This window comes from Panthera leo, chromosome B4 (assembly GCF_018350215.1).
Source record: "Panthera leo isolate Ple1 chromosome B4, P.leo_Ple1_pat1.1, whole genome shotgun sequence".
Classification (NCBI taxonomy): Eukaryota; Metazoa; Chordata; class Mammalia; order Carnivora; family Felidae; genus Panthera; species Panthera leo.
In genome coordinates, this window is record NC_056685.1 from 27,471,386 (window position 1) to 27,493,084 (window position 21,699).

Below are 21,699 nucleotides of genomic sequence, written 5' to 3' on the forward strand. Positions count from 1 at the left end.
CTCCAGATGCGGTTCTCTGAGGGGTGCTGAAAGGGCAATGTCATCTGACGATTTCATATTTATTACAAGTGAATACTGTGAACGTTAACATTTCAGTCTGTTCTCCGTAAATGCACTGGTTCCTTTCCTTATCAATCCCTTCTACCTAGGCGAGGAACAAAGTGCTCATCTTTGCCTTTATTTAAGGTTTCTTGTCCCAACCAGTTACCTTGGCTGTGCTGGAATCTCTTTCTTTCATCCTTTACACCATACACACACACACACACACACATATGTACATATATATATATATATATATATGTATACATATACGTATATATGTATATATATATGTACATATGTGTGTGTATATATGTATAGTTTATCTTGGAGCTAGTTATATATTTTATATATTTTATATATATATATATTTTTTTTTTTTGAGCTAGAGTTAGAGTGGGGGAGGGGCAGAGAGAGAGAGAATCCTAAGCAGGCTCCATACTGCCAGTGCAGAGCCCAATGTGGGGCTTGAACTCACAAACCATGAGATCGTGACCTGAGCCGAAGTTGGATGCTTAACCGGCTGAGCCACCCAGGCGCCCCACCTTTACACTCTTAAAAGATTCCCCACTCTGCTCCTTGGTAAATAGATGTGAAAGCATATCGCTAGTTCCCAGCCACACCCCAGATGGATGTGACCCTTCAACAATCATAAATCAATTTAAGTGTAACCTCTTCTGTGTCTTTCTTCTAAAAGGTTAGCACTCCTTGGGCTATTGCTCAATAAAATCACACTCCGAAGGATGCCGCAAAGGCCACACTGCCCCCACCGCATCCCCGCCTGCGGGAAAACTCCAGTGTGAGGGGCCATGAGCCCGCTACTGTGACACGGCCCATTCTCCACTTCTTCTATGGGACACGGTGCAGATATACTTCCTCTTGAACCACCTCCACCGCCTCAAAGGGGCTTCAGAACCCACCACTCCGTTTGTTCAAGTATATTCTGATGCCTCTTGTACACTCTTATTCCATTTACAGATTATGGGCATATGTTCTCACATGTCCTCATTGTAGTAGCTTCTCACCTATTATAGTCCCTAGAAACTATAAAATTCTATCCACATTTGCAGTGGTCCTACATAGTCATGGCACCTGCTGAATGCACGCGTGTGTGCGCATTCGCGCATGTGTGTACGTTCTAGAAGTTGTAAAATCTACATTGGGACTAATAGCCAGCAGGGTCCTGGGAATCTCCAGAAATGATCCAGAGATACTAAATCGCCCCTTTGATGTTCTACAGGTTTGGCATCACCCACTGCCATAACTCCAGTGGCATCTCCTATTTGCAATAAAACGAGGGGCACCACGCCAGTGTCTAAACCCTTGGAAGGTAAGTCACTGAGGTACCCAGTTGTACCGGTGGGTCTCAGATCAGAAGAGTGCGAGTCGCAGCTCTCATGGATGGTTTCCGCTTGCCTAGATATCGAAGCCAGACCAGACATGCAGTTGGAATCAGACCTGAAGTTGGACAGACTGGAAACCTTTCTAAGAAGGCTGAATAACAAAGGTACATACCAGAAGCTGGAGGGAAGCTTCGGTTTTCATGCTTAGAGCACTCTGTGGTGCAGATTTCAATGAGCAGCTAAGGAAACCTAAAAAACACCCCTGCTCCTCTCTCGAAATCTCCAAATCACAAATCTGATTGCTTCTTCTTCTCAGCTAAATTGTCTTCTTTCGAGTTGACTTCATCAATTAATAGAGAAAACATGATCTTTCTTATCATGTTAAAAAGGAAGTCAAGAATGATTGGGTTACCAAGGTCTGATTCACTTCATAATGTACTAGATTGGGGACCCCCAATAAGGTTGGCTTCTGAGTCTCAATCTTTGGGATGTCATCCAGTCAGGACTGTGAACTTGGTATGTGGCTCTTATACTTGAAAGCAGGCATTACACAAAATCGACATGATCTTAGGCCTGATGGAATTTAAATAGTATATATCAGTTTCTAATAATGTAGCAGCTGACATATCTTATTGCAAGTGATTTCTGCATAGATGTTGAATAAATATTTCAATACAGAAGTTCACGAAGTATGCAAAGTAAAAGAATAATATGCAGAAATAGCCTCATCTCTTAATAAAAATGTCCAGTACTTGAAACTGATCAAATACTAAGCACTAGGAGTCACTACTATTGACAGTGACCCCCTAACAGGTTGGAAATAATACAGAAAAGCACTTTATACCAGAAACATAAAAGTGTAATGTAATAACTAAACTGGCAAGGCAAGACATTCAAACAACTCAAAGCTTACTATGTGTCTGTGACTGTGATCTAGCCCAGGGGTCAGTAAACTAATCCAGCTTTCCACCTGTTTTTGTTCCTGAAGTTTTATTGGAATGAAAGCATGCTCATTTGTTCATGTATTGTCAGCAGTCACTTTTGCACAGCAGAGCCGATGCATGCAACACATCATATAGCCTCCGATGCAGAGCCAGAAATATTTACTACATGACCCTTTACAGAAAAAGTTTTTACCGATTCCTGATCTAGAATTAGGCCGAGGCTGGCTCTGCCTCCAGTAGCAAAAGGAACAAGTACCTGCCTCCTACCGCTCTCCTGGTGCCAGCTGTTTTCAGACGAGAAGTCCTCTCACAACGAGTCCAATAAGGCCCAGGAAGCATCCACAGAGCCCTGGGCATCACTACCATGTTTCTCCACTCCTGGAACGTGGGTGGGGGGAATCATTTTTAAGCTATCGGGAGGCGTAGTTGGAGTAGTGTTTTTACACGAATCTGACGTCATTTATTTGCTGCACTTGTTCATAGTTGGTGGGATGCAGGAAACTGTACTCACGGTCACCGGCAAATCTGTTAAAGAGGTGATGAAGTTGGACGATGACGAAACCTTTGCCAGGTTTTACCGCAGCATGGACTACACTCTACCGAGAAGCCCCGTGGAGCTGGACGAGGACTTCGATGTCATTTTCGACCCTTACGCCCCTAAGTGAGTTATTTTAGTTTCTATCTTTCACCCACAGAGATCGGATTCCTACCTCGGCCTTCACACAGCACTTCCACGAGGGTCTTCTCTCACTGTATCTCCTTCTATGACTAGAACTCATTACAGCCAAATTGTTATTCTCCAGAGCCAGCCACGTGGCACCGTGGGGTAGGGAAAACACGGGCGCTCCAGAGCGAATGTGTGCCCACGCAGGAGATCTGGCATACACAGCGTGTGCCACACATGTTTGCTCTGGCCCGTTAAAAATAATGTCACTGGATTTGTTACATAATTGGTTCTTGTTTTGCAGATTTTTAGATACTGCCCCACCCCTCAATTTAGCAAAGATTTCTACACCTTTCACTTACTCCTCACTCTGAAAAAATTTTGGATCACATGGGCTCAAACTAATACAACTAACTAGAACATCAGTAAAGCGTGTTATTTAACTTACAATAATTTATGAAATTAATAGGCCCGACAGTCTTCTCTCTGATGTCCAAGGGTCTCTTTTCAAACACAAGATCATGGCTAACCCACCTCAGGAAAGCAGGTATGGTGTTAGGATTCCTTCACTGCAGGTGCCAGAAAGAAGCCCAAGTCAAACTGACTGTGGCAAAAGAAAGGTGTGGAGGGATTTACGGGTTCACTCGCTGAAAAGGGCAGGTGTGAATTCGGGTTCCAGAGGCTCCTCAGAATGAAGTCTCTCTCTTTTCCATTTTCCGTGGGGCTGCTTTGCTCCAGCCAAGCTATCACCGCATTGCAGGAGTTGCCCACCCCAGCTGTGGAATTTTTGGCTCCATGGCCACCCCAGCATAGGCTGCTTCTCTTCCCAGTTGTTCCTTCCAGCACAGGTTCCAGGCTTGATTTTCTAGGGTCTGAGCCCAGCCCTACAGCGGTCATTGTGGCCAAGGGACAGGAAGATGCCAAGTGCCCCAGAGCTGGTCTCTGGATGCCCTTCAGAGCCAGAGCCAGAGTCCAGGTACTCTTATCGGAAACTGGGGAGCATATATGCTGGCCAGGATAAGCCCACAGCTACCGACCACATTTGTCTATTCCCCACAAATTGTCAGAGTGACAGTCTCTTCTAGAAGTCTGTGTGGTTATCCTACATTTTTCCTTAAGCTGCTCCTGATGCATTTGTTGCATATTTCCATTTTGTCAGTTTTTTTCTATCTTAAGAAAAAAATGAACAGGGGCACATGGGTGGTTCAGTAGTTGAGTCGACTCTTAATTTCAGCTCAGGTCACGATCTCACGGTTCATGGGTTCGAGCCCCATGTCGGGCTCTGCGCTGGCAGCGCGGAGCCTGCGTGGGATTCTCTCTCCCTCTCTCTTTGTCCCTCCCCCACTGATGCACACATCTGCGTTCTCTCTCTCTCTCTCTCAAAATAAATAAGCTTAAACATTTTTTTAAATGAAGAATTTTCCATTTCCCACCTTTAAATGATATTTTATGTATTTGCACACATGGCTATTTAACCATTTCTCATCTTCTCCCATCCCAAATGTCATTGCTTAAGTCATGATATGTAAACATATATACATCTATGTTTATGCACACACACACAGAGGACGATGTTATATATTATACGATAGCACAGAGACCGTGCAGTTGGAAGTCGAGAGCAGCAGCAGAATCTGTTAGGAAACCGTGTGACTGGCCCACCCACCTCCCCGTGTCTGCTCTGCCCCAGAGAGCTGAGTGTGTGTATGGCGGTTACAGTTGGTTTCGTGGACTTACTTTATTCCAACATACTCTTCAAAGTTGTGGTTATTTTTCAGAAAGGCACAAAGGGCTGAGAGGAGGCTAGTTAAGGGTGGGGGTTCATAAGGAAACTGGAAAACTGTTGTGTCAAGAGAAAGTTTAGTATGGAGGAAAGAGAATTAAGTCGAGAAGCAAGGGCTGGCTGTAAATTCCTGAAAGGCTCGCCAGGGACAGAAGTACATGTATGTAATATTCCAACAGGAGAATTAGGAAGAGTCCGTGGGTTTGATGAGGGTGGGGAAGAACTTCCCACCCTTCAGAGCCATCGAGTAATGGAATGAGTTGCCCTATGAGGCACCAGACGTGCCCCCAGGCAGAGACCACAGGGCGTGGTGTGGGGAGAGCCTCTGGGATTTTGGATCAATCCCCATCTCCAAGATTCTGTCTCCATGTCAGGGAATGGCGGGCAGGAGGGGGAGTTGTAAGACTTACAACAAAATCAGGAAGTGACATTGAAGAGACTGTCGCTTCGGGTCAGAGACCCCCAAATAAACCAGGTGTGGATGATACGCAGACCGAGGTCACAGCTCCACTTTGCTCCCCAGGTTGACCTCCTCTGTGGCCGAGCACAAGCGCGCAGTAAGGCCCAAGCGCCGGGTTCAGGCTTCCAAAAATCCCTTGAAAATGCTGGCAGCCAGAGAAGATCTCCTTCAGGAATACACGGAGCAGAGATTAAACGTTGCCTTCATGGAGTCAAAGCGGATGAAAGTAGAAAAGAGTGAGTATGTGAAACCACCACCCTACCCCTGCTTTGGAACTGGTGATTAGGTGATTTGAATCCTCTTTTTCTGCCTTGCTAAGGCCAATAATGTGCTCAAAAGACACTCGTCACATAAAAATGAGTAAGTTTGCACACACATGTGCTGTGCACACCTGCCTGGAATTTAAAGGCTTTTACCAGAAATTCTAACAGCGTGGAGCATCTGTTCCCTTGGTTAATTTAAATTATCCTGCTTGGTTGACTTTTCTTTCAAGAGATTGGAAAAGGACGTTTCTGGGCTTTGTAATTGAACCCATTTTCAGCTCTGCAGAGCCCAAACGTAGTCATTCCCCACTTAATCTTGCTCAAGAGCAAATCATTTGATCTCTCGCGAGAAAACATCCCAAACTGCTGCTTTTCCTAATCCTAGATTTTCATATTATTAAACGCATAAAACAATGCTTTCCAGATTGCTTCTGTCAGGAGCCTCGGAGCTGGGGATATGAGTTGGGTAGCGCCGGGGCTTGGGGGTGGAGGCAGCAAATGGGAGGGAGGAGAGAGCGCCACGCTCCGCTTTGCTCAGCCTGGTAACATGGGCTTCCATAGTTCTGAAACAGTGGTTTTCTTGGTGGAGCTAATGGCATACACAGTCTTGCCAGTTTGAATATTCTCGCTATAATTGTTATTTTCCTTCAGCACTCATAAACCTACTTCCTGAAGTTTTTCTTAGAGACACAGTATTTACACAAAAGGGTTGAGTCTTTTCGTTGTAACTGATTGACTAAGAGAACATATGTCAAAACCGCGATGCCATACCAATTGTCAAGTAGCGCGAGAAAGAGCCTAATCCCAGCAAAACAATTTGCTAAATTTCTCTCTAGCACATACACTTTTTTTTTTTTTTTTAAACAATCGGTTAAAGAAATAAAGGCTTGCTGGCACAAACTTTAGGTACGTTTCCTCTACCTCCACTCTTGGGGGCTTGGGGATAGCTTTGTGACGATAGACACATGTCATGTACACATCTGTTGGTGCCATGGAAAACCCAGCATCTTGTTATTACAGTCTTAATCCTGGGGCGGAAGACCTCAGGAGATCAGCTAATTGGTCATTTTGCCTCCAGGAGAAAGATTAGGACTAAGCCATCCCTACAGAGTGCCTACGTATAGAGACTTTTGTTAAAATACATCTCGTGGTTTTCCTTGGGGTGCATTTGCATTAACATCTAAAGATTGTTAGGAGTTATAACAGCTTTCAGTGGAAGTGCAACACACGAGTCCAGCTCCTGATTTTATAGTACAGCAGTTGGTCCACGTTGTCTCTCAATTCTTGTCTCTCTGCAAGGCGAGGTGCGACGTGTGTCTACTCCAATACAGGGTTAAACCCTGGTACGGTGACTCAACACCGAACTGCATAGGCAGCCAAACCTGGGCACGTTCTCCCCCGTAGGATTAAGTTTCAAAGAGAAAGGTAGTCGGTTCTGAATCTCTGATTGTAAACATTGTCCTTTCACCTGCCCGTCTTGCTCCCCCGCGCCCCACCCCCACACTGTTTCCTTATTCAACCCTCCCAGTGTCCTCCAACTCCAACTTCTCAGAAGTCACCCTGGCAGGTTTAGCCAGTAAAGAAAACTTCAGCAACGTCAGCCTGCGGAGCGTCAACCTGACCGAACAGAATTCCAACAACAGCGCGGTGCCCTACAAGAAGCTGATGCTGTTACAGATTAAAGGTATTTAAAAGCACCACGGAGAAGGGGTGCCTGGGTGGCTCAGTCGGTTGAGCGTCTGGCTTCAGCTCAGGTCATGATCTCACAGTTCGTGAGTTAGAGCCCCGCTTCGGGCTCTGTGCTGACAGCTCGGAGCCTGGAGCCTGCTTCAGATTCCGTGTCTACCTCTCTCTCTGCTCCTCCCCTGCTCACACTTTGTCTCTCTCTCTCAAAAATAAATAAAGATTAAAAAAAATTAAAAAATCACTTTAAAAAAAAATAAATGAATAAAAGCAGCACAGAGGAATCGCACGTTGACCAGGGGTTTTAGTCTGGTGACGTCAGAAGTCCTGACTGTAAGCAGAAGAGAACGTATGCTCTTTGAGGTCCTCAAGATCCCTTGAGGTGGGAGATACTCTGTCCACTGAGGCTTCGAGAGGTTAGTGACCTGATTGGGGTCACAGCCGCCGTCGAGTAGCAGGGCTGGATTTGCCCCCAGGTCTCTCCCATTCTAGAAGCTCAGCTTCCGCTGCTGCCTCCCCTAGCCCCGTGAGCCCCGCCTCCACACTGTCATGAAGCTCCAGATGCCCCCTCAGTCTTTGTGGTGGCTCTCTCCACTCAGTTCTCCTGGCTGAGGTAAGTGAGGTCAGCGTGGGCCAGAAGGAGAGACACAGGTTCTTGGAGAAGGAATCCAGGGACAGCAGAGGCAAGTGAAGGCGACCAGGATTCCACTCCAACACCCCCTCTGTCACTGGCAAGGGAGACAACCAGAGAAGCTGCAGGCTAGGAGGAGAGACGAGTGACAACTGCTAGAGTAATCAGTGAGGGGAGGATGGACGAAATATCCTTCACTGGGGGTGTCCCGTGTGTTTCTGCACCGGCCTTTTCAGTGCATTTGGAGGATGTGCCACAAGCACAAATAACCCTCTTTTCCCAAGTTCTGAGACTTGCACTGTCTCAGACTTGCACTGTCCCAGAGACAGCACTGTCCGTATGACTGTGGAAAGGTCTAAATCAACGGCCACTCAGGAGAAGGTGTGGAAAGCAGCACAAAGCAGTGCTTCCCTCCTAGCTGATCCCCGCTAAGACTGCCCTCGGTGTGGCATGAAAGCCCCCAGGAGGAAGATGCTGTGTGAAGGCATGTCCTCACCTGCAGCACGGTTGGCAGAGGGTATGAAATGTAGGAGGTGGGCCACGCCGAGAGAAAGAGACGGGGAGAGGAGTTACAGAGGGAAAAGGAACATGTTTGCTAACTTTCCTGGAGGAGGGAACTTGATTAATCCACACACGTGCTGTAAAAGGACGCCAGCGGGTGTCCTAACACTGGCAAGGGACAGTAACCTCTAAGGCCAACATTCGAACCCCCCTTCCACCAGCCCGCATCACGGAACTGGTATTGGTAGACAAGAGTCTTTAGAATTGCAAAAGTCTGTAGCAGAGGTGCTTCCTCGTCCTTCCTGTGGCTTGGAGAGGTCTCCTGTCTGGGAAGATGGTGACTCTTTGCCTCCCGCCTTACAGGAAGAAGACACGTGCAGACACGACTGGTTGAACCTCGAGCTTCGTCACTCAACAGCGGGGACTGCTTCCTCCTGCTCTCTCCCCATCACTGCTTCCTGTGGGTAGGAGAGTTTGCAAATGTCATAGAAAAGGCAAAGGTTGGTATCTGAAAAATAAAAACTGTTCCGTTAAGCATCTCCTTTGCACGCCCGATAGAATGTTCCACAGTTGCTAGATCATTACAAGGGCTTCTCAGATGCGAAATCGAGTGAGAAGGGATGGGTAGTATTTCTTTTGCTGAATGTCTCTCAAACAAGTAATCATTAGGTACTTGCTTGAGTGGGATGTTTTGGAAGGATTCTGGCCCTTCTCTCCAGATTTTAAGTCCTATTCCGTGTGAAAGGAACTGGCGTATCACTTCAAAGCTGTTTGTCCCAGGTATCTGTGAAGTGCTACCTCAGACTTACTGAATGAGCATCTCCTGGGGAGAAGCCCAGAGAGTGGGCATTTATCAAAAACTCCACAAGCCATCTCTTAGATTTGAAAACAAAGAGCTGTTGCTCTAGAGAATTGTACCCCCCGTACGTTTTCTCCACCTTGCCGAAAATAGCCAACAACCAGAGCCTGCAGCCACTATGGTCACCTGGTTTTCCTCGCAGACCCACCATTTCTCCCTTCCCCCCCTAGCCACAGGCTTGTCTACCCAGGTAACTGTGTTCCTCCTTTTTTCCAGGCCTCAGAACTTGCGGGTTTAATTCAGACAAAGAGGGAACTTGGTTGTAGAGCTACTTATATCCAAACTATCGAAGAAGGAATTAATACACACACTCATGCAGCCAAAGACTTCTGGAAGCTTCTGGGTGGCCAAACCAGTTACCAGTGTAAGAGTTTACTGTATTTCAGAGAATCACGAGACTTTTCTTCCCCCCTACTTCGTTCTTCTAAACCAGCCACTTTTCAGTGTAAAATGTCAGACTGTCTTATCGTTCTCCTCCCAAAGCCGCCGGAGACCCAAAAGAAGACGAACTTTATGAGACAGCCATCATTGAAACAAACTGCATTTACCGTCTGATGGATGACAAACTTGTTCCTGATGACGACTACTGGGGGAAAATTCCAAAGTGCTCCCTTCTACAGTCAAAAGAGGTACAGTGCCCGGGCACCACCCTCACTGAGAAACCCTTTGCATGGGGCTGCCCAATAAAACAGATAGTAAGCGCCCGATATGCGCTGGCCAGTGTTAGTGCCTGTTGTTGAACAGTGACATTTATTTATTTATTTTTAAGTTTTTATTTATTTCTTTTGAGAGACAGCACACAAGTCAGGGAGGGGCAGAGAGAGGGAGGAAGAATCCCAAGCAGGATCCGTGCTGTCAGCGCAGAGCCCGGATGCGACGCTTGAACTCACGAACCCTGGGATCGTGACCTGAGCCGAAATAAGAGGCGCTTAACTGACTGAGCTACCCAGGCGCCCTGAACAGTGGCATATTTTTAAGGGATATTTACTTGTGAATTCAAACCCTTGCTGCCATGTTAAATACAAATATAGAATTCAGAATATTGTTCAGAGGGGTCATGGATCGTTGAAGCCTTTTCTGTTTTAGGCAAAATGTAATTTTTTTTCCTTTTTTTTCATATTTTCTTTTTGTATTTTTTTCCTTTTGTGTCTGTATGAGGTGCTGGATGTTAACTTATTGTGGTGATCATTTCACAGTTTATATAAGTCAAGTCATTATGCCTTATACCTTAAACTTATGCTGTGCCGTATGTCAATTATATCTCAATATAAACAGGGAATAAAATGTAAATACTCCTTAGCCCTATCTCTTGCTTTTCTATGAACATTATATTTTTGCAGTCTTGAAGTTTCAGGAACAACAGATGCATGTATATATAATTTGGGTTTGCCAAGTGATGTACTAGATTTTTTCTCTCACGCTGGGAAATATTTACTAAGTACATACATCGTCATTACCCTTCTGTATTGCACATGTTGAGAAAAAAGTGGAAGACACAAAAGAACCTTAAGTTTCATTGAATAGAGGAGTACTAGAAAGGATGTAATCCAGACCTAGATGGAGTGTGTGATACATATGGGCATTTAAATGAGAACAAAAATCACAGGGAAGAAATAATCAGGAGTAGTTTTAAAGAGAAGGTGAAATTGAGCCTGGTTGGGAGTTGAGTAGGATTTGGATGGCTGGACATGAAGGAAGAAATTATTCTAGGAAGAAAGAATAGAATAAACCAACGGCATGGAAATAAGAAATAGCATTACATTCACGTATTCATTCAGCAAACACTTCGTAAATCCCTACTGTAAACATAAATATGATATGGTCTCTCCCTTTGAGGGTGTTGGAACTGAACAGAGGAGAGAAGACCTCACTGGTCCTCAGTGCCTGGCATGTGAGAAGACCTGTATATATGCTAAGTGAATGAATGAACAAAGGAGGGAGACAAGGAAGAAGAAAAGAAGACAGGAAGTCATAGCCAAATAACTGTTTTTATGAATGAGGGGTGTTACAGAGTTGGAGAGTTCAGGACAAGATGGAAATCCCACCTGCAGGGTAGAGACTAGGGGAGCAGGGCAGAGCCAGCTGGTCCACCCCTGGATCTTTTTATGTTTGCACTGATGGCTCCATTAGGGTTTGTATCCTCACCCGCTCAACTCAGTGTCCGCAGAGACCGTGGTTCACCTGGAGCATGGCTTTGGCATTAACTCCATCTTCTGTGCCGTTTCCCCAGGTACTGGTGTTTGATTTCGGTAGTGAAGTGTACGTGTGGCATGGAAAAGAAGTCACGTTAGCACAACGGAAAATAGCTTTCCAGCTGGCAAAGCACTTATGGAATGGCACCTTTGATTACGAGAACTGTGACATCAACCCCCTGGACCCTGGAGAGTGCAATCCGCTTATTCCCAGGTATTCCGGGCATCTGCTGATGGTGGGGAAGGGCCAGGGGATTCCCACTGTGCTCACCTACTGTGGCTCTCCAAAGGCTTTCCTTTTCATAACTGACTGCAGGCGGTACCCTGTATATTCACAAAAAGAGCATTTCTTTTAGCTCTCGCCTAACTGCAACAGAAATATGGACGCTGCATTCTAGTCTGTGTCTGGAGGCACGCAAATTGTTCCCACCTGCAGTCTTCCAGGTGCTGCCCTGGCAGATGAGTAGCAATTGTTTAAGCAAATTACATGCTGATCTGAAAAGCTTCCCAGGATCTGGAATTCAGCCATGGATCTGAAGGGGCAAAAGCAACATTTTTCCTTCTCATTTCACACCTTTCCAGCGTAGCTTCCACGATTTGCAATTTGTTTGGCAGTAGATGATGTTTATGCCTTTTGGGGGACAGAGAGTGAGGGGGAAGGTGTTGTACTGAAATAATGACTGTAATTTTAATATTTCCTACAGTGTACTGGACTATTTTAAAAAAGTAATTTTGGGGATGCCTGGGTGGCTCAGTCGGTTAAGCGTCCAACTTCAGCTCAGGTCATGATCTCATGGCTCCTGAGTTCGAGCCCCTCGTCGGTGCAGAGCCTGCTTCAGATCCTCTGTCCCCGCCTCTCTCTGCCCCTCCCCCGCTCACACTCTCTCAAAAATAAACAAACATTAAAAAAAAATAATTTTGGCAAATCAGCAGAATATGCACAAACTCTAAGAAACACAATCATAAGAAAAATAATTCTTATATGCCAAGGGCTGTTGTTTTTCTTTACTACTGGCGGGGGGGGGGGGGGAGTGCTTTTAAATTATGTGTGCCATATAATTGGTGGCACATCTATTTCTAACCTAACAGCAGAGAGCAAACATTGGGTATCATGCAGCTGGGTCTTGATATTTTGCATTGATCTAGTCTACCAGTTGCAACTTCCCCACCTAGTTTTCTTTTAAAATCAAATATTGATTTTATTATTATAAAAACAATAAAAAATTATGTCAACGTAGATGAAGTTTTCAAATCCGTTTTAACGAAATGCACATTTAACGTCAAAGTAGTCCTGTAACAACTGGTGTTTAAAGGAATGAAGCCAAGGTGGAAAAGAGTATTTTATTTGATGTACTAAAAGAAACAATAACGCCAAAGCACAAAATCCATATGATAGATAACATATATAGCAGTGAGATAATCACAGATGTGGGAGTAGATGAGTCAGCGCCTAACCCACTGGTTTTCAACATGTCCCAGATCAGAATCGCCCAAGGAGCTTTACAAAAATGTACGTGCCAGGCCCAGCCCCAAAGATGTGTTCTCAGTTCACGTGGGGTGGGGCTTGTATGTCAGTAGGTCTTAAGAGCTCCTCAAGCGTTGTAAGGTACAGCCAAGATTAAGCACCCAGCCCTTCCTTAGCAGAGGAGGAGGCAGGAAGAAGCTCACCCCCTGGAGCTCTCAGCTTCCCCTTTACCCTGCAACCCACCGCCTCCCCTGCTTGCTCGACTCCCACCAGAAAGAATCCATGTCTAAAGCTGAAAGCAAGTGCTGTCTATAGACATCCTAGCAAGTCTGCAGAGTGGACTCCATACCAAAGATGGTCATTCAGACATTTGCTGTTAAAGGCCACAGCCTTGCAAGGGAGTCCTGAATCCTCCTTAGTTGCCGATACTTGGTTCCTAGAGTCCCGCGAGAGTACGAGGTGGGGTGTTAGAATGCCGTGGCCTCCCCCGGGCGGTCTCCCTCCGAACAGGCCCTCTCCTTGATGTGCCGTGGGGGTGACTTCAGAAGCCGTAGTCGTGACGAGACAGGAAGTGATGGGCAGGGGCGGCAGCAGGCCCCAGAAGCACTGCTCATCAGGCTCGCGGGGTGTATGCAGCCCGGTCTCCGTTCGCAGCCAAAGAGCGATTTGGAAGGATGGGCGATACCTGCGCGAACCCGCTTCAGCGTGTATTTATTTCCTCAACCCTGCCTTCCTCTGCCTGATCAGCGTTCCAAGCAGTTTCAAATTCTGAAATCCTGAGGCCGTAGCAGGAGGCCTCCAGGTTGGGCTGTGCCACTTCCTGTTCTGTGTCCTCGTGCTCTCCCTTCCTGCTGTCGTGTCTGGTGGCCTAGAAATAAATATGTGGAAATTCACTTTATGCTCTATGAAAGTATGCTCATTGTAGTAACGGAGGAGAATTTCCTCTGCTCCCGGAGACCGGAGAGCTTCGTTGTAAGAGGACTTAACAGAGAATTCAGGGTGAGCTGTGCCTTCCTCCCGTCCATTCGCTAATGAGACAGAAAATTGGGGAGCCCTTGCAGGCGACCCTGAGCACATGACACAGGCAAGGAAGCCATGTGTGTGGCTCCTGCCTTTTCCCAGCTCCCAGTCTGGTGTGCTGCCCCCAGGGGATCCCAAACGCAAGAATCTGCTAGTATGAAAGGAAAGTCCAGACCTGACACGATTCACCCCACATTCAGGAGCATCGATTCCCTGCGAGGCTTCAGACCGAAAGACTAAAATGTCACTTATCTGACAAAACAGACCATGTGTTCTGTATACCACTAATGTATCATGAGTTGTGTTCACTAGCCACGTGTGTGTGTTTTCCATTCCTTTCCTTTGTTTTCCCATGGCTTAACTTTGGTTCTTCTCCTGTCTACTCCCCCACCCACCCACCTTCGCAGGAAAGGACAGGGGCGGCCCGACTGGGCAATATTCGGGAGACTTACAGAACACAATGAAACCATTTTGTTCAAAGAGAAATTTCTCGATTGGACTGAACTGAAGAGACCTAATGAGAAGAACGCCAGCGAACTTGCCCAGCAAAAGGTATTTCTGGTAATCTAGACTCAAACCTCAGGCCTTTGGTGTAGGTCCTGACAAAAGAGGCCTCGAAGGTAAAGCCTTCCCAGGGTTTACTGGGAGATCAGCAAACGGGTGTCCAATTATATTCTACCTCCAGGAGGTGAAGTAGTCCAGTTTGTGTCTCCAGCTTTTAGGTGTCCCGTTCACTGCTGTGGGATGGGTATTCAGGCCTCTGCAGTCTTTCCCCAAAACGCAGTTAAACGCTGAGACAGAGCTGGAAAGTCTACCAGCGAAACAGCAGTGAGCGTGGCAGGAAACGGCTGTAGAAACAGGCCACTGAGCCAGCCTTGTCACCTTCCCCCATAGGAAGATCCTCGGGCCGAAGCCAAGGCGTACGATGTCGCGCGCATGGTGCCGGTGCCCCAGACCACCACCAGCACGGTGCTGGACGGGGTGAACATTGGCCGTGGCTATGGCCTGGTAGAAGGGGACGACAGGAGGCAGTTTGAGATCGCCAGTGTCTCTGTGGATGTCTGGCACATCCTAGAGTTTGACTACAGCCGGCTCCCCAAACAGAGCATCGGGCAGTTCCACGAGGGAGATGCCTATGTGGTCAAGTGGAAGTACATGGTGAGCACCGCAGGTCAGTGAGCACTTCTGTCTTCTTCACACTGACACGGGGCGGCCCCAGCTCTGCGGCTGCGAGTCTAGCACCGCTAGAAGCCATTCCCTGTGTGCGCCCCTGCCTTCGGCCGCAGAGAATGTGCCGATCTGACCGTTCGCTTGGAGAACCCCTTAGTAAACTTTATAGATGGGTCCCGACACCCTAGCATTGCTAAGGAAGGTTGTGTTTCCTTATAGAAATTAAACATGCACGTTACGGTTTCTCTGCTACTCTCGTTCCCGCCCCCTCCCCGTCCCCAGAGGTTTTCTAGGAAAGTGATGATTTGCCTCCAAATGATACTTACCATGTGGCTGTCTGCTGCTTAAATTAAAGTCTGAAGTAAAGTATATCTGGATGATTTCGAACTGGAACCAAATGGTGTAGTTATGCACAAAAGATTTATTAAAAATAAAAGAAGCTGTTTCCTCTGAGGCTGAGAGCACGAACAGGCTTTGTGGATCTGGTAGAATAAATACACAGTCGAAACTGCGCGTGGTTCCTGTCGGTGAAATGCTCAGCGAAACGGTCCATTGTATGCTCTGTGCTAGAGGGGGGGGGTGAGGGAGGAAAGCCAGTGTGCTTTGGAGAGAGAACCCCTTCTCCTTGCCAACAAGGAGCCAGTCCTCTGCAGTGTCCCTCCGCCCCACCATTTGGGAGGATTTGTCACAACGCTGTGATTTTGACGTTCAACTCCTGAGCGTTTCTTCACCCCTTGAAAGCCGCTTTGCTGCCAGGGTGTGGCTGCCCTGGAGCTCCCGGGGATGAAGGCTGCTGTCTGCTCATCAGATACCCGCAGACTGAGAACCATATGATTTCCTTCCTAATGTATCAGAAATAAGTCTGTTAATCACCCAGCAGCATTTACTGGAGCACCTACTCTACATATAGACACTTACGTTAGGGGCTAAGTAAATATGTCAGACCCTACCTTCCGAAAGCACATAATAAATGACAATAAGGCAAGTGCGGGAAGAGGCAAGCCCGTCATTCTGGAGGAGAGCCGGGGTCTCTGAGATTGACCCTGCTGCCTTGTAGGAAGCCCAGCACACCGCCCGTGGGCAGCCAGTGTGGGGCATCGCCAGGCAGGGCAGGAGGCAGTCTTGCCCAGAGCTGTCCGGGGTGCTGCGGGCCCGGAGGTCCACACAGCCCAGGAGGCACAGCACTGGGGGTTTTGCTGCACACTCGAGTTGAGTGCCTCCCAGTGGCTCTGAGACGTATTACGTCATGATGCCAATTTCTCAGTGAGGAACAGGACACCACAGTTGTTACCTGTCTGAAGTCACCCAGCTAGGAAAGACCAGATTAGGACACTGAAAGCTCCTTTCCCTTTCATAAGGAGGCCATGTGGCTGGGAGGAAAGGGCACAGGCCCGGGGACCATGCAGCCTGGGTCTGAATCTTCTCTCAGGCCCTACGTACCAGCCATGCAAGGTGGGTGAAGGGACATAACCTGTCTGAGCCTCGGTCTGATGATGATGCCCCGCTCAGAGATTATTATAATCTGGTAAGTGTCCAATTTAGCACAGGGCCTGGCACATGCTCACAAGGTACGGGAAATAATCGTCACTGATGTCCTCAGCCCCGAAAGCAAAATTGCTGTATTTACCTTGAAGATGAGATAACATGAGTCTCCCCAAAATAAGCGTCCTTCCCAAGAGTCGCTATTGAGTCTCTGCTCCTTGGGGTGGTGCAGTTGTCCAGCTGCAGTAACCATCGTGCTGTGTGTTGGCAATAAAGGCAGTAAGAGGGGATTTGGCGGGTGGGAATCCACTAACCTTCAGTGTTGTGCAGCAGGGAACGTTAAGGACCAGCTTTGAAAGCATACATAGCTCCCCTTCCTTAAATACAGATAGGAAACTGCATGTTTTACAAAACAAGACAAAGGAGCAATAGAATTTGAAATTCACTCATCTCCTTACCTGAGCTGTTAGTTATAAAAAGAAGTAATAGGAAATAAATGAATAAAATGATATCGACATGAATTAATTAAAAAAAAAGTAATCAGATTTCTGAGGCCTTCATAGACTACTCTGTTGGAGGCCGCCTAAGAAGTAATGATTTGGCCCAGGAAAGTACTTTCTGTGTTTCTTCCAGTAAACACAGCGCACATCTCGCAGCCAGCTCCAGCAGCATCGTTATGAGCCAAGTTACAGCTTTGAAGGGGTCCAGCTGCAGAGCATTAAGTCAGAGCAGGGAGCATTCCGATTCCAGACGGTCCCTCTGGGAGCAGAGAAGCATAGCACAATGGCATTAACAGTGGCCCCTCAGTGACCACAGTCTAGCTCCTCATCACTCCTACTCCACAGCTGCACGTGCAAACAGGACATAGAACTTGGAGCTCGGGAGGCTCTTCTGGGACAAGGTCAGCAGACACCAGCAGCTGTAGAAACAGTACAGCCGTCCTCTTGGTGGACACTAGCCAGGTGCACAGGTGCACAGAGAAGCTCCTGGAGAAGCGAACCGGGGCTCCAGGGATGGGAGACCGGAGGCCGCAGTGGGTAGTAAATGGGGTTCTGCAGCAAGACCGCTTGACCCTGAGCAGTTCTTCAAACCGTGGTTCCCTGTTACTCCTAAACACGACGACTGGTCACAAACGTCCTCTTGAAAGTATTTTTAGACATAATGCATGAACACTTAATTTTTTTTAAGTTTACTTATTTATTCTGATGGGAGGGTGCATGGGGGCAGAGAAAGAGAGAGGGAGAGAGAGAATCCAAAGCAGGTTCTGCCCTGTCAGCACAGAGCCCGACGTGGGGCTCAATCTCACAACTGTGAGATGATGACCTGAGCCAAACTGAAGAGTCAGACAGTCAACCGACTGAGCCACCCAGGCACCCCCATCAACACTTTAAATTAGCCATCTGATCAAGGCTATTTAAGGTTACAGTCAGGGGGCGCCTGGGTGGCTCAGTGGGTAAAGCGTCAGACTTCGGCTCAGGTCATGATCTCATTGGTTCATGTTGAGCCCCACTTTGGGCTCTGTGCTGACAGCTCAGAGCCTGGAGCCTGCTTTGGATTCTGTGTCTTCTCTCTCTCTCTGCACCACCCCCCCACTTGTGCTCAGTCTCCCTGTCTCTCAAAAATAAATAAACATTAAAAAAATATAAAAAGTGAAATAAAGGTCACAGTCCGTAAATTCTTACTGATGAAAGTTTAATCTTTACTTTGCTAAAATTAAAAATAAATGAACTAAAAATTAAGTTGTATATAGTAATAAATTTGTGCATATTGAAGAAAATTGCTGAAAACTATTATGAGATATTTTAAGGAAATAATTCTATTTTAGATATATATAGTGAAGTCCACATTAGAATGTTAGATGGTAAAACACTGGTTATTTAAGCCTGAATATATATTTATACAATGTACTTAAGTGCTAACAGATTTCAAGATATATATCAACTTCTGTGACCTGTTTTAAGCACATCTTTCCCCAGCTGACATGACTAATTTTCACTACTTTGAAGAGTGGGATTGCTAATCAAAGACAAACTTTTGTTCTATCTAAATTAGCAGAAATTTCAATGGAGTGGCTTCCAAACTAATTGTGAATATGCATAGCCTATCCATTAAAAATACACAAACTTGAGGTGCCTGGGTGGCTCAGTCCCTTAAGCATCCAACTCTCAACCTCTTTCTCTGCCCCTCCCCCTCCTCGATGCGTGTGCGCGCGCTCTCGCTCGCTCTCTCTCTCTCTCTCTCTCTCTCTCAAAATAAACATTTAATAAAAGATACACCAACTTGACCAGCTCAGGTCCACAAGAGATGGCGCTAAATGTTGTGCTTAAGCAAAGCACTGTCAAGAATTATTATGATCATTTATGGAAACTATATATACACATTACTTTGCTAAAAGGCCAAAAAATCAAATAAATATGACCCTGGCCTCTCGAGAACTTAAAATAAATGAGCTTTCTTCTTACCTTCAAACCTCAAGATAACTGTGATTTTGTAAATGGGACTGGCGCTGGGAAAAACTGGGTTAACAGAGAACCAGAGAACCTAGTTATTATCTTTAATTTTCAACAAGCGTGGGTGTTATAACCTGCGTTCTCCCACTGTTGCCCATCACTTTCTGGGACCACCCAGGCAGGCATCTGAGGGTAACAGCTCGGTCTCCTGACCTCATTCATTCCAGAAGGGTCTGCCTGCAGTCCCTGTCACCTTGTCATTGTCACCTCCTCAGAGAGGCCTTCGTTCAACAGGGAATCCTATTAGCACTCACCCTGCCCCATGTCACAGCCCCGCCTGTCATCCTCAGAGCACTTATCAACCGTCTGAAACTGTCTTGCTCATGTCTGTTAGGATGAAAGCAGGGGGGCCGTCCTCTCATTATAGCTCTGGTATCCCGAGGAGGCCCCGGGCACACTGTGGGTGCTCGGAGAGCGGTTGTTGAATGAACGAGAGGAGACCGGAGTGCGGTATATGCCGAAAAGTAGCGAGCTGAGGTCTGAAATACTGCCTTTTCAAAATGGCCACTTGACCAATTAGCTTCCCGTGCCTGCTCTTGGGTGAGACCTGTGAGCCGGGTGCTGCTAATGCAAATGCCTGTGAGGTGCCAGGCGGTAAGGACAACCAGCACTGAATCCTGGCTACGGACCCAGCGACAGATAGTATTGAAATCCCAGATTATTTTATGAAAGCGGTATGTCAGCAATAGATCTCTTCCATTTCTGACAGAATGTGGAAACTTCAGAGTGTGTTTTCACTAGAATAGTTTTAGCAGACTAAATTTTCCCTTTGTACTTAAAGCTAGCCCAGCTGTTGCTTTCAATATCTTTTCTCTACCAGCTAATCTTCTGCCAAAAAAAATGGCGTAAGACGGAAAATGTATTTCTGTCTTTGGGAGCCGTTGGTCCTGCGCTGGCAGTCACCCGCTTTCTCTGTCACACACTTGGAGTGATCCGCCGCCTTCCTGGAGGATGACAGGTGTTTTTCCTAGGGCATCAAGAAGGCTAGATCATTTTTCTCCAATTTGGAGCCTCAGGATCAGTTACTGGAAGAAAGGTGGTTTTTCTCCTCAGCCCCATGCCCCAAAGCTTTTTGTCTTCCCTCTTTGTCCTCACAGAGCCCGGAGAAGAAAGCCATACATTTGCTCCTCTTGTGGCCTATCAGCTGTTTACCCTGCCCTCTCGGGTTCTTTGTGTTTGCAGTGGGAAGTCGACAAAAGGGAGAGCATTCAGCAAGGGTGGCTGGCAAAGAGAAGTGTGTCTACTTCTTCTGGCAAGGTCGGCAGTCGACCGTGAGCGAGAAGGGCACGTCGGCTCTGATGACGGTGGAGCTGGACGAGGAGAGGGGTGCCCAGGTAAGTGCTGGAAAGCAGCTGAATGAGAGAACCGTCCTTCCTGGGGAGCCACAGGGTGTGCGGCCTGGTCCCCTGAAGACCCCTGACTTCTCATGAACAGAGACGGCATCGCACAAGTGACTTTTAGTTCTGGTCTGGCTTCTCCAGACTGCAGGCTGGGCCTCCCCTCTCCTCTCCCCACTGGCAGGTCAGGAGTAATATGCTCTTCAACGAGATGTTGCATCTGTAAATAGCGAATCCATAAGACAGGTACCAAGCGCCAAGGGAGGGTTTGGTTTTTTTAAGTTTCCACTTAACTGATATTCAAGGAGTTATAAATAAAACCAAGAGATGCTGTTTTCCACTTCTAAAATTGGTAGGGATTTTATAAAGAACGGCTCCAGGGTGGGTAAGGATTCAGTAGGATGCCTCCACTGGGAAGTGTAGCTTGAAACAGCCATCCTGAGAAGCAGTTTGGCTCAAGAACCTTAAAATTCTCATAAACTTTGATCAGTTATTCCACCTACACAAATCTGTCCGAAGGAAATACCAGAGATTAATGTAAAAATGAGTATTCTTATCTGGTTTCTCATCTGCATTCCTCCCAGCAGCCCGAGTGATTTTTCGGGAACACGTTGGACCGTGTCATTCCCTTGCTCTCCAAACTGGTGTCCCCGTGATCTGCCAGCACCTTCGTGGTGGGCCCTGAACACCTCTCCCACCTCCCCCTGGCTTTCTAGCCTTTTGCCACTCCTGAGACACACAGACCTCTTTCCCCCACCCCAGGGCCTTTGTGCAATTTCCTGTCTGGAACATTTCCCCTGTATCCATAAGTAACTTTCAACTTCATATGATTCAGGTTTCTGTTCCAGTGTCACCTGTTTTATCCAAATCCCTCCCCATTCTCCGTCCCTCTGCTGAGCTTTATTTTTTTTTATAGCACTTACCACTATTATCACTGCTTAAAACCGCTTCATAGTCATTTGTCATTTCATTTACATTTTGTAGACATTGCGTTTACTTACTTGTTATCCCTCTTTCCCTAGAAAGTATGAAAGAGACCTTGTGTGCTGGTCTTTATCCTCCATTATAACCCCAGGGCCTGTATAATGCCCCGAGGCCAAGATTTTGTAAACATATCTTTTTGCTGTTTGGATTACCTTTGCCTGGGGTCCCATCCTTTAGTAATGAAGAGTTGACTGTAAGGTTTTGGGAAAGCATGATACCACGGGCAGTTATCTTCACTACCTTGGAAGAGTAGTTAACAATAGCATGAGGGAGGAGAACAGAGGAATTTTCTCCGAAACAGATTAATGTTCACCTAGCCTTCTGGATTCCTAAGAACCAATCCTGTTCCCTAAAAAAATACTTAATACA

The 21,699-nt window shown here is 46.7% G+C and overlaps 1 protein-coding gene across 8 annotated transcripts in view; it reads left to right on the top strand.

Moving 5' to 3' along the window:
- Positions 1 to 21,699, top strand: part of SVIL (supervillin) — a 231,288-nt gene that overhangs the window by 198,174 nt on the left and 11,415 nt on the right. For all 8 annotated transcript variants that reach the window (XM_042945239.1, XM_042945238.1, XM_042945240.1 and 5 more), the window contains 12 exons: positions 1,280 to 1,369; positions 1,460 to 1,546; positions 2,810 to 2,987; positions 5,297 to 5,469; positions 7,025 to 7,180; positions 8,675 to 8,811; positions 9,387 to 9,534; positions 9,654 to 9,799; positions 11,401 to 11,576; positions 14,255 to 14,399; positions 14,742 to 15,018; positions 20,192 to 20,343. In XM_042945239.1, coding sequence (XP_042801173.1) covers positions 1,280 to 1,369; positions 1,460 to 1,546; positions 2,810 to 2,987; positions 5,297 to 5,469; positions 7,025 to 7,180; positions 8,675 to 8,811; positions 9,387 to 9,534; positions 9,654 to 9,799; positions 11,401 to 11,576; positions 14,255 to 14,399; positions 14,742 to 15,018; positions 20,192 to 20,343 — 1,865 coding nt within the window. The remainder of the gene's footprint in view (positions 1 to 1,279; positions 1,370 to 1,459; positions 1,547 to 2,809; positions 2,988 to 5,296; positions 5,470 to 7,024; positions 7,181 to 8,674; positions 8,812 to 9,386; positions 9,535 to 9,653; positions 9,800 to 11,400; positions 11,577 to 14,254; positions 14,400 to 14,741; positions 15,019 to 20,191; positions 20,344 to 21,699) is intronic.